Source organism: Chelonus insularis, unplaced genomic scaffold (assembly GCF_013357705.1).
Source record: "Chelonus insularis isolate UGA/USDA-ARS -01 unplaced genomic scaffold, ASM1335770v1 contig_410_pilon, whole genome shotgun sequence".
In the NCBI taxonomy this organism is placed as follows: Eukaryota; Metazoa; Arthropoda; class Insecta; order Hymenoptera; family Braconidae; genus Chelonus; species Chelonus insularis.
The window spans coordinates 46695-59124 of record NW_023276567.1 but is presented as its reverse complement, the minus strand read 5'-3'; the positions used below and the strand labels follow the sequence as shown (position 1 = coordinate 59124).

Genomic DNA, 12430 nt, shown 5'->3' with positions numbered 1-12430 from the left:
TTGAATTTTCATTTCTAGAACTTTTGACAGCTCAATAATACACATACACATCAAAGTTACATTTTTTTAAATAGAAATTTACAAAATATTAATTTGTAACAGCAAATAATTTACTAAAAATATCTTCAGTAATTGCATCTTAGATTTAATCCGAATAAAACGTATTTTAGTTTTCTCAACTGCGCATGTCGCAAGCGCATCACGTGATGACTTCTGTGTTTGCCACTTTTCACACTGTTTTACAGCGCTGAAATTTTACAATTTAATTTTTCTGTAGCATGCTTGTTAATAACATTTAAGTAATCTTTAAAATTACTAAATAAATGTGTATTTATATCAATAAAATGAAACCAAGAATTCTATTAGGAATAACTTGGTCTATAGAAGAACTAAAAAAACTTGTAAATGATAAAAATTCATGTGTTAGCATGCAACGATCTCGAAAACACGTTGCTCTACATCCGATACATTTAAATGATCTAAACAAAGCTTTTCAAGGTATTTTAGATTCATCGATTAATATTTATGATCCGCAGTAAGTATTAAACTGAATTGCAAATTATTTATAACTCAAATATTATGTACTGACAACTGTGAAACGAAATACTTTAATTTGAGGTTAATCATCATTGTAATATTCATCTGACTTTAATAATAATTTTCAGATTTAAAGGACTTCTTTTAGCATATAAAAATCCTAAACTCATAAGTCAGTTGGGAACAATTTTATATGATTCTCATTTCATCCATGTAGATATTGAAGCTGATTTTTATGTATTTCAACCTCAAGAACAATGCGTTCTGACTGGCGTAGTCAATAAAAAAGCCGATAATTATATAGGGGTATTGGTCCATAAAGTTTTTAATGTATCAATACCAAAAAAAGAAGAAGAAAACTGGGAAGGGCATTATTTAGAAGTTGGTGACGATGTAACTTTTACTATTGAGCACGTTGATTTGAAAGGCAAGTTACCTTTTATTAGGGGACAACTATTACCAAGGTATTATCTCATTTTTCTAATCAATTCAACTAACTTTACGTATAATTTATTCTTTAATATTATTTCTATTATTGTAGTGGTAAGTCAACACATCACCTTTCTAACACAGCATCATCCCATCAATTCTTTAATAGTGATGAAGAATTAGACAATGATAATACTGAAAAGATGGACGAAAATAAAGAACCGAATAAACCAAAACGGCTGAGTTTTTTGGGTGCAACAAACAGTGATTTAAGTGATGAAGAGACACGAAGTGTCAATAAAGTCACGAAAGATAAAAATGATTCAAATTTACTTGAATGTAGTTTTCAAAATGAAGAAGAAATTTGTGAAAAACAATCTAGTTTAGAAAGTACTATTACTACACGTGACGAAGATGAAAATGATTCCGTATTGTTAAATGGAACAGAGAAGTCAAAAAAATTATCAAAAAAAGACAAGAAAAAAAGATCAAAAGATAAAGAACGACACGTGGAAAATGAAAATAATACATTAACTGATGATAGTACATTTAATCATTCAAAAAATCCATCTGTGATTGAAAATGAAATATCTATTAAAAAGTCTAAGAAGCGTAAACATAAAGATACTGAAGAGAATAGTTTTTCGGAACCTTCTCCGAAAATTCGCAAACATAAGAAAAAACGTAGCACGCCTGAAGATGATGAACAAAGTAGTATTAATGATGAAGGGAATAAGCTCTTTTCCGAGAATGATAAAACGGAAACACCAAAAATGTTAGTTGAAGAGAAAACTTCTCGAAAATCTTCTAAAAAGAAACATAGAGAAAAAATTAAAGTAGAGCAAAATAATGAACAAATTGATTTTAACGAAACGGAAACAAATTCCATATCATTTAATAATGATATTGAATATTCTAAAAATTCATCACAAGAAGAGCAGCCTCCACATTCTCCCAAAAAGAGTTCTAAACATAAGAGTAAATTAAAAGAAAAAATAAAAGAAGAGCAACCTAATTCTCCTGTCAATCGGACTACCGAATTATCACAAAGTGAACGAGATCAAACCGATGATTCATTTCTTAATAACTTTAATAATTATACAAATTTATCACAAGATACTTTTACTGAATCTTTCACTGAAGTGCCAACAAAATCTACTAAGAAGAAAAAACGAAAATCAACTAGTGAAAATTTCTTAGCTGTGAAAATTAAAGAAGAGCCTGTATCAGATGCTGAAAGTAGTTTCAGTAAAAAATCCAAACGAAAGCAAAAAGATCGAGAAAACATCGATGATAGCCTTGATAACCTCGATACAGAAATATTAGAGACTAATAGTAGTCAACATAAAAAAAAGAAAGACAAGAAACCGGTTAATGATGTTTCTATTGGTAAAATTAAAGTGAAGCAAGAAGTTATTGTAAAAGAAGAGTTTAGTAAGAAAAAGAAACATAAAGAAGGTAATCAATCAACTTGGAACATCAAACAAGAATTTACATCTTCAGACGTGGAAGGAACTGCAGTGAAGAAAAAAATTAAAACACTCTTTACAGAATAAAATATAAACATAATTTTATATTGTAAGTTTTTACAATAGAATACCAATTTTATAATAAATCATTAAACATTATTTTTGTACATATTTTCATCATTGTAAATAATTAATTAATGATGCCAGTACGAGATTAACGAAAATCGATTTTATTCTGACATAATACAATTAGTAAAATTTTTTTATGGAATAAAATAATTATAAAATATATATAAGAATCATAATAATAATATTATAATAAAATCAATAATTATTTGTCATAAAGATACTAATAGTATAAGAATAAAGATTTCTAAAAATAAAAGAAAACTTTGGCAAATGAAAAATAAAATTTAAATCTTATATACTTTTATAATTACAATTAACTTTATATTTTATATTAACATTATCTATTTACACATTAATGAACGTAAATAACAATCACACATATTTTTATTTGTACTTACTAGCCATGCCTCCTGCAACCTTCACAAATAAAAAAGAGTCACAAAAAGGAGTACATCTGGAATATCACGATAATAGGATTTTCTTCTTGAGATTCATTTGACAATTAATTAACTAGAGTGCTACGGAAGAGGCCAAGGTAATCCAGAAAAGTCAACTGGACCACCAAGTCCTGCATCTGCTTCCAAAAGACTCATGATTACAGCCATTGCTGCTTCATCGCTTCCATCTGATGGAAGAGCATTCGGAGACTCATTAATAGCTGCACCTCCTATTATTTCTGTCATATTTTCATCAGCAGAAGCTCCTTAAAATTTTATATTCCCAAATGAAGTGAACATTTATATAATTATTTAAACCTTTTTTTTAGTAGTTACCTTGATCAGCTGTTATATTATTCAGTGTAATATTCGTCTGTACATGATTGAAAGTATTTGTCAAGCTCATATTACTGTTTTCACCTCCCACATTAGACTGACCCGAGTCCTGAGTTCTTTCTGGAGATGTGATCTAAAAAAAAAAAATTAATTAATTTACTATAAGTAATAGATAGAATAAAAATTAATATACAGACTTCAGTATTAAGCAAAAGAACACGGTCATGTGAAGGATTAGGACTGTTCCGAGAAGGAGAGTCTTCGTTTCGTCGCTGATGATCTAAAGCTTCTTCGGCTATTCTTCTACCTATTTTGCTCACCTCAACTTGACTAGAAATTAATCTTTCCAAGCTACCATTATCTGAAAAACCAAATGATTATTGTTGTTATTACTATTATCGTCATTTACAAAAATTTTTTCATCAATAAATTTTTTTAATTACTTTGACTGAAAAAATCATAGTTTCCTTGTATACTAGAGCCTTCAGAACGGTTAACACTGCTTTTTACTTGTCGTGAATCACAGCTAAAAAAATAAATATTTTTTCATACAATAAAACTTCTTAGATATTTCATAAACTAAATATTTCATTTACTTACAATATAGCAGAATTCTTTGCAATTAAATACTCAATATCTTTGGTCCATGGATTTTTGAAAGATTTCCACTCCGACTGAAGTTTTACAAAGCTTGAATTTTTTGTTCTAAATCTGTACACCTGTAAAATTGTAAAAATATAGGATGAACTATTCATTAGGAAGGATTAATTTATTAAATAATTTGCTATAACATATTTTATACCTGAGTAATAACACGTTCGGCTGTTTGTAGTACAGCTTTATGAGACTCAGCTAGATGAGGAATATCGTCATGATGGTAATATTCATACATACTAGTACCTAAAAGTTCCTGTGGTAAGAAGCCTAACACAAGCGTTGCCCTGTTTAATATAAAGTTTTCATTGTAAAGAAATGTTTCTTTATAAAAAAAGTTTTTGAAATTACACAAACTAATAAACAATAAAATAATGGCAAAAGAATTTAACAATAAAATGGCAAACCTTTGATCAACAAATAGAAATTTCCCATCTAAAGCATGCCGAGAAACAAATTCTATAGTTCGTAGTCTTGGAGTTCGAACGTTTGAAAAGAATGTTGGAAGGCCTGGTTGAACTCTCCCTACAGCAACTAGACATGAGAGATTGCATGCTTCACCATCGCTCTCGCCTTCTGGTTCTTCTAATCCTATTTTCGCTGGAGCCCAGGATTTTAAGTAACCTGTGCATTGAATAACGCAATACTTCCAATCTACAAAGATATGAAAGTATATTAAAATTTTTTTATAAAAAAGAAAATAGCTCGTATTGAAATGGTCAGTTGAATGTAATCGTTCATGCAATTCTATAATTCTTTACACTTTGATCGAGACACCTATAGAGATTCTTACGAAAATATTCTTTTGATCGTATCAAATTCCTCAAGTAGAAGAAGAATTTTCGTTGATATAAAAAATTTTAAGCAATAAGCTATAAACGAATGATTTAAATGTTTATTATCATTTACTAATAATTTCAATAAAAGAATTACCTGAACTTTGTTGTTTTTTTCTTCTATGACATCCAGGAGTAGTATCAGTTTCTTCTTTTACTTGAGATTCACCACAAGTTGATAAGTTTTCAATTTTTCTTTTCATTCGACAAACAAATGATCTTCTAGCACCTGGACACAAGCGTGATACGCCTTGGGGTACATCAGTCTTAACAGGAAGCATTGCTTAATTAGAAAAAAAATATAAAATCATTAATGAGTCATCAAAAGAACTATATGAGTTACTTAAAAACATCTTTAATGACAAAAAAAGTAATAAAGAAAAACTTGTATAGTGACGCTTTCGAAATTAATTCGCAAATGCCAAGTACACGATTCAACTGACATTTACGCATTCAACAATGTGTAATGAGTACTTTACTCATCATTACACGATAATATACTATATTTATTATATGTGCAAATCGATAATTAATGTGTAAGCTTACTTTTTGCATCTATCAATCTTTCTCTTGGACTAAGATCTGAAGATGACAACTGTTCTTTCACTTTTGCTACATCTTTTGGGTGAAGAATATCAAACCAGCTCTGTCCCAGAAGATCATCCTAGCAATTATCCAATTTTTAAATCAATATTTATCTTTTTTAAAAAATTATTAGGTAATACTTGAGATATTTTAGTCTGAATAAATTTTCACTTTACCTGAGAGTAGTTGAGTGTCTGTGAAACTGATTCTGACACATATAAAATTCTTCCACGATCGCAGCCAACTACAAAGACAAACCCATCAGCTGCCTGAAAAACATAAATATAAAGTTGAAAATTGCTAGGTGTCAGAAGATGCAATAACTAATAGAAAAGTAAGGTCGAAGGGTAATAAATGTTATATAGTCGATTACGTGGTGAAGCTACCTAAGAGAAAGGAAAAAAGAGCACGTATAAATGAGAGAATGTAAGAGAAGGTAGAATAATTTAGCTATGATACGATGTGTAAATCTCTCGCTATTTGATAAATTAATATTTTACTCATATAGTTCAATAGCTCTTTAACTACATTTTGTTTTATTAACTTGTTAATATTTCAATACTACAGATTAACGATCAAAGTTCATGTTAGAATTTGCATAAAATTGTAATAAATTTAATTCAATTACCAAAAAAACTTAGAAAGTAAAATTTTTGTAGAAAATATTACTTATATGTTGTTGACTTCTTGGTCTTAGTAGCAGATAATTTGTAGAGATTTTCTCTTGATGAAAAACTAAAAATATCTTCTAATAAGTTTGACATATAATACACCCATCCACCTCATAGCGAATGAAAATGATTCAATAAAGCACTCTATTTTGATATTTATATTTCCTGTATTCTGATTTCCTCCCTGAAATTATAATACCCATAGATTCTTCCTGTTTGCACAACAAATGAAATCCTACAATGATGTTAAGAAAATAAGACTAGTGTTGGTATTTTAAATCAAGGATCTGATCTGGTATGTTGGGTGTGGTCTGAGAGACTAATATCCTTCTTAAGACCCAATGTCCGTGCATACATGATATAATACAAAAGTACCAGTAGAGAATGCGATAAACGTGAAAGCATTAGATCGCCGTAGATTAAAGATAACCAGAATAACCTTATTTGTTTGGCTAAAACATACTAGATAAACAGAAAAGTCGATTACACGGCTATTATATGACATCAAAACTAAAAAAAAATTCTATAAGAAAATAAAATGAGATGGTTAATTAATGAAGTAAGCTATCCTATTACTACGACAATGAGTAATGATTATTTAAGACTTTAGTAGCGTAAACTTATCACGAATGTCGAGTTACACTCGAGTGAATTGACCTCAGAAATCGTGCATAGTCTAAGCATTCACGAGACCCACGCGGTGTTCAGTTGCAATAAGGTGATCGGTTGAAGAGAGAAAGGGGCAGAAGAAGTAGTAAATGCGTTCAAGAAAAAGAGTCATTCAACAGTGTAGCGATCAATAACAAAAAATTACAATAGCAATAAAACATGAATGCGGAAACCGTAATCGCCAATGCTTACATATCTTTTGTTTTTATCATAATTTCTGTTTCAATTTAATGTTAATATTTTCCCAATAGTTATATTAATTATCACTAATAGCATTGATAATGTTCAATTAAATAGAGGAATACATGAAATAATTAATGAAATATTAATAAGTACTGGGAAATTATACAAAGATTCAATGATTGTTGAGACAGGTCAAATGTAACATGTTGTGCAATCGTTAAGTTTGAGTCTCTGAAAGTCGCGAGAAGTCCTATCGATGCTCTCTCTACTCAAATACACGGAGAATAACTTGAAGTTGTGGTACGTGCAGCCTCTTACGAGAATTGATTTTCTTCATGCTCTCGCTTTGTCATAAAACTCACTTTTTATTTTTTCTTAACCATTTTTGTTTTACTTAAAGACCTTTGCTATGTTAATATCTTTTTCTTGTTTCATGTCCTTTCTATAATTGATTTTCTTTCATTCGGTTCTGAGACTCAGTGATAAAAATCACAGTTTCTCACCTGGAGAATGAGTGTCTTAAGTTCTTGATCGCTGAGAAAGGCTGGTTTGTAATGACCCTCGGTATAGGAAGTGACTGCGCCAAGTATTGTTTTTAAATGTTGCACGGCCATTCTCAATACAGTCAATTTATCTAATTTTCTTGACATTGCATGACACATTGGTACCATAGCTGACAACTCGGTGATATAGGTATTCATTTTATCACGCCTTCGCTTCTCAATTTCACTATGGTTCTGCCTGTAATTCAATACATTTTAAATTATGATTAACTGTCATGTATAACATTTTAATAATTCAATCAATTTAACATACATGTAATAAATTATTGAAGTTATTACACTTGATATTAATGATGAATAAATTAATTTTTAAAGTTAAATGGTTTTCTCAGAAAAATTAAGATTAATTACTGATTTAATAATTAAAATAAAAAAACATTTCATTTTATTTTATGATGAATCAATTTTTGATAGAAAATTTTCGTTTCTTTTTTAAAAATTTGAATAATTTTTGCCAAAATCAATAGGTTCAATATTTGATCCACTTATTGTTAGTTTATAAAATCGAACTAGAATTTACGTCACAAACGAAGCCAACTTGCGTTAATTCCTCCAAGCCAAGGTAGGTCAAGATCAGTCTCACCTTTCTACGTACTTTTCGCATTTATTTCTTTCCACTACAAAAATTCTGCATTTCAACAATATCATTGAATTACATAGACACAAACAAATGAGTAGAAATATGTGTTACTGTTTAGCAAAACAAAGTCTTTCCTAGAAGTTAAAAAAAACTCACTTTTTACTGTCAGCATTCGGTCGAACAGACTTAACATCATCAGCAGTATCGTCTAACAAATCGTTATCATCACTGTAACAATAAAGAAACATGTATAAAAAATTAAAAGTTTAATTTATAAGAATTTGAAGTGTTTCTTTTCACATGTAAAGCTTATGTCAAAGTTAATTTAAATGGCTTCTTACTAAAGGAGCCACGAATTCATTGATCTTGGTTCTGGTGTATATGTATATTACATATATTTCTTCTTACTACGTGTAAATCAAAGTTATTGAAGCGCATTGCTCGATAACTTGGAGAGAACTCTCTAGGGATTGACGTCTGTTAACCCTTTGATCGACCGTCTTAAAATGATTGCCAATCAAATTTTTAACTAAAAATATTTTTAATTATTCTTCAGCTGCAGTAATTTCTAATTGACTAAAGGTTAAGTGCATGTCAATGTTTTTTTTTCATGGATAAATAGTCATACGATGTAAAAAGGTTAATAGTTCTTTTTTTTTTTAAGCTATTTGATTGGATTTAAAAAGGTGAGAAAAAGAACTACAAAGCCAAAGAAGAAATTATTCTAAGAATAATACTTACTGGCACGATATTTTTCTTTTGCGTGAAATAGGTGAATAATCATCAGAAAGATCTGGTGGAGTATTACACACTGTAGAATCTGTAGAGTCTTGATGATGATGGTGGTGGTGATGGTGATGATGATGGTGCCGATGGTGATGGTGATGAGAATGACTATGGTGAGGAGAAACAGAAGGTTGTTGAATAACTTGCATTGTGGAAGGATTAGATCTATCGGTATGTGGAAAAGATTCTCCAATCACTCCACAAGAGTTTTCAACATAATTGTCATTAGTTGTGCTTCCATCCAGTCGATTACCAGGGTTTTTGGCATCTAATGTAGCAGAACAGGTGGTACTTGTTGAGTTTGTGGTATTACTAACACTAGCAGTAATTGGAACAGTGACAGTATGGGCTGAATTGATAATACTACAACTATTCTTAATATCGTTATCATGAATTTCAACATCATTTTTATTGGTCGATGGCTGCTGATGAATATCCGCACTTGTTGGTGATAATGGAGGTGCAGGAGTGGCTGCTGGTGCTAAGGGTTCCCCAGCTTGAAGTCGATTATTCCCTTGAGAAATGTCACCAAAATAAACATTCGCACAAGAACTGTAAAAAAGATTATTGGTATTAATATAAAAGTTTTTACAACTTGGTAAAATAAAAACATATAAATTAAATAAAATTATATTATGAAAAAAATGATAAAAATCTTAGATAGGGGAACAAAATTATAAACAGGAGGAAGAAAGTTTGAATGTTTGAGAACTATTGATAAATCTATTATCTTCGTAGTAGGTAGTTTATTATAAGATTGATATGCTCGGGACATTCCAAGGACGTCAAGTTGATGTACACTGATGAGACTTATATGTTGTTGCAAGTGCAGCGTATACGTTTGTAGTAACAAGTTCCGTGTAGATTATGACGCAATGATTGCGCGCCCGAGTGATATTATGCGCCTGATAATAATTCGACGAATCATCATTGATTTACTCAGCTAAAGATTATTCTCAAGATCCAATGTGAATAAATTACTAGGTCAATTTTTCACCACTAATTATTGATTTGATCGCCACTTCAGGTGGGTTTTTTTTGTATAATCCATCCATCACATCCGATGTAAATTAAAATAATGATTGTTTACAATCAAAATACAAAGTAAATCTAATAACTTGCATCAAATAACAAAAAGAACCAATATTATTAAACAAAGAATAATTTATAGGATCAGAGAGCTATAAGTTTGAGCATAAAATAAATGAATTTGCTTTAAATTTTTCTTCAAAATTATGTTATCATTTTTGAAATGTAATATAATGTTTTGAAATTCCTCATGAAGCTTCCTTTCATAAATATTTGATTTAAAATGTTTGTTTTGTTACAATTTATATTATCTACGCATTCGCCAGAGTATCTCGGTTAATTCAAAGCAGCAAATAAAATAATCATTTGTCTGAGACAACTAAAACTGCATATCGGATAGTGTTAAGTGGCTACTCGCAAGAATCATGCTTTAAGAACGAGATTTACCAGCGCGATATCGACACCTAGGTGTACTTGATACAAACGCAATCATTTTCGCAACATCCGCAAGTCAAACGCTATGTTTATGTCTTTAAATTATCTTGTATTTAAAAATCTCAAATTAATTCAGATCAGTGGTGAGATGAATCAAAATTATCTTACTTAGAAAGAGTTGATAAATTGTAATAAGTCCTTTGCTGGCTTTGTCCTCCAGACTGATCACTTTGACTTCCTCCATAAAGATGATCAGTGATTGATGAATTAGATACATTTTGACTATGATGATCAGTTGTACTAACTCGAGGACCTAGTTCTTCAAGAGAAATAAATTCTTGTGGCTCTTGTGTAGCATGAAAGAGCTCGTTGTAGCTCTGGGCCATGTCTTGACCCACCATTTCTCGATTATTGTCGTTGCAGCTACGGCAATTTAGGAACTCTTCCAATTCAGATAGTTCTATATTACATTCCTTATTTTTTCTTTCTTCCGGATACAATTTTGGAATTTTCGATATTTCTAGTGGATATTTATGCGTTAAACCAGAATCTTCATTCTGTTTGACCACCATCGGGTCCTCGATGAAGCCAGTTGACGAGGCACCTCCGTTCGACGCCAATCTGTTCTCATCTAAAACATTTTTTCCAATTTCACATTTTCCAATTTTTCAAAAAAATTAATCTTTTTTGTTTGTTTCATTCACAAAAAAGAAATTTATATAAAATTATTTGTTATAAGAATTGGATTTTTTTTATTGCTCTGGATTGTGTATGTTGCAATGAACATTCAATTCAATTGAATTAAATTCAAAGTTTTAAAGTTTTTTGTTAAATTATTCATGAATATAATTATTTTAATTTGTTTCAATTCAAGGTAACATTGAAATAAATTAAATAAAAAATGTAGTTATTTAAAGTCATTAAACTAATAAAATATTTTTTTCTCTTTCTCGATTATTCGGATGATTATTCGATTTTACCTCATACCTATTTATTGGATAATATATTAAGAATTATATTGTGATGATTGATTTACTTATTATATCTAAAATGTTCTTCTTATTGTATATATTAAATTATCATCAACATAAATATCCATCATTGAATAACAAAATAAGATAAAAAAATAAATACAAAAAGTCAGCGATGACAATCTTAATGCGGATATAACGACGATATATGTAAGAGGCCGAGATTTGCGCAACGTTCGAAGTGCACTTTGTCACAACAGTATATAAGACTTTATATTAGATGTCTATAAGATCCAAGATCTATTAATTATTATCTAATCTAACATCTCTTTCATCAATATACAAAAGATGTAATATTGTTACATAGTCATGCAATAAAAACTTACCGAAGAAGCCGTACATCCAGCACGTGAAATTAGCAAGTGAGACCGCATCGTCGTTAGTCCACGAAGAAAAAAGTTCGTGGCCTCGCTTTTCCTGATACGGCCGTTTAAAAAATAATTTGTTTTCGGTCGTTTCTCTTGATCAATTCACAATATCTTTTTTTTTTCTTTTTCGATGACAATACAGTAACTTTAACGTTCTATTAAGCATCTATCAATATTCCCAAACATTCGGAATCTCATCAGACTCTTTCTCACTAGTAGACATGTTGACAGAACTTGGAAAAACTTGATAATTAAACAAATATATTGCAAAAAACACTTTGACAACTCAAAATAATTGAATTATAACTAATAACAAACAAAACAATCACGAGAAGTTGAAAATAATGTTTTAAGAAATATAATCGCACTGCAGTAACGCGAAAACTCGACTGAACAAAATGCGAAAGGTACAGATTGCTGTCTAGCAAACGTAGAATTGAGCCACGTGGTCTTTACGTACACTGGTCGCGCGGTAGACTATATTATTAGTGGATAGTTCGCGCTTCTTGTGCTGCGCTGCAGGTGGGAGTGACTGAAACCGCCCTGCGTAAGAGAGCTTATACGGTACCGACGTCAATTGGGGGTGCTTGGTACCACCCCTTGTGAGCTTACAACCCGCAAAAGCTCACCAACCCGCCTGCTAACCACCACCCATTGTATTTATTGCATCTCGCTTGTCTTCTTTATCTCTCCAATGCATCTG

At 30.5% G+C, this 12430-nt stretch overlaps 2 protein-coding genes across 5 annotated transcripts; one reads left to right on the top strand and one right to left on the bottom strand.

Annotated features, from left to right (window-relative positions):
- Positions 1-248: 248 nt before the first annotated feature.
- LOC118069457 (RNA polymerase I subunit F) lies at positions 249-3098 on the top strand. Its single transcript, XM_035087593.1, has 4 exons — positions 249-535; positions 666-1001; positions 1079-2544; positions 2966-3098. Exons 1-3 carry the CDS (start codon positions 324-326, stop codon positions 2520-2522), a joined length of 1992 nt encoding a protein of 663 aa, XP_034943484.1. The 5' UTR covers positions 249-323; the 3' UTR covers positions 2523-2544; positions 2966-3098.
- cyc (basic helix-loop-helix ARNT-like protein cyc) lies at positions 2803-12333 on the bottom strand. Of its 4 annotated transcripts, XM_035087589.1 has the most exons (15): positions 11686-12328; positions 10497-10959; positions 8820-9416; positions 8235-8306; positions 7439-7676; positions 5589-5681; positions 5374-5491; positions 4925-5110; positions 4399-4645; positions 4140-4278; positions 3938-4056; positions 3781-3863; positions 3535-3698; positions 3338-3470; positions 2803-3267 (listed from the first exon to the last, which is right to left on the bottom strand). In XM_035087589.1, the coding sequence occupies exons 1-15, from the start codon at positions 11699-11701 to the stop codon at positions 3083-3085; spliced, it is 2853 nt and encodes a 950-aa protein (XP_034943480.1). In that variant the 5' UTR covers positions 11702-12328; the 3' UTR covers positions 2803-3082. The 4 variants fall into 4 exon arrangements, with proteins under 4 accessions (XP_034943480.1, XP_034943482.1, XP_034943483.1 ...); XM_035087591.1 differs by lacking the exons at positions 8820-9416; positions 10497-10959; positions 11686-12328 and adding an exon at positions 8420-8596 and having other exon boundaries at positions 2804-3267; XM_035087592.1 differs by lacking the exons at positions 8235-8306; positions 8820-9416; positions 10497-10959; positions 11686-12328 and adding an exon at positions 8019-8074 and having other exon boundaries at positions 2805-3267.
- Positions 12334-12430: the final 97 nt, after the last annotated feature.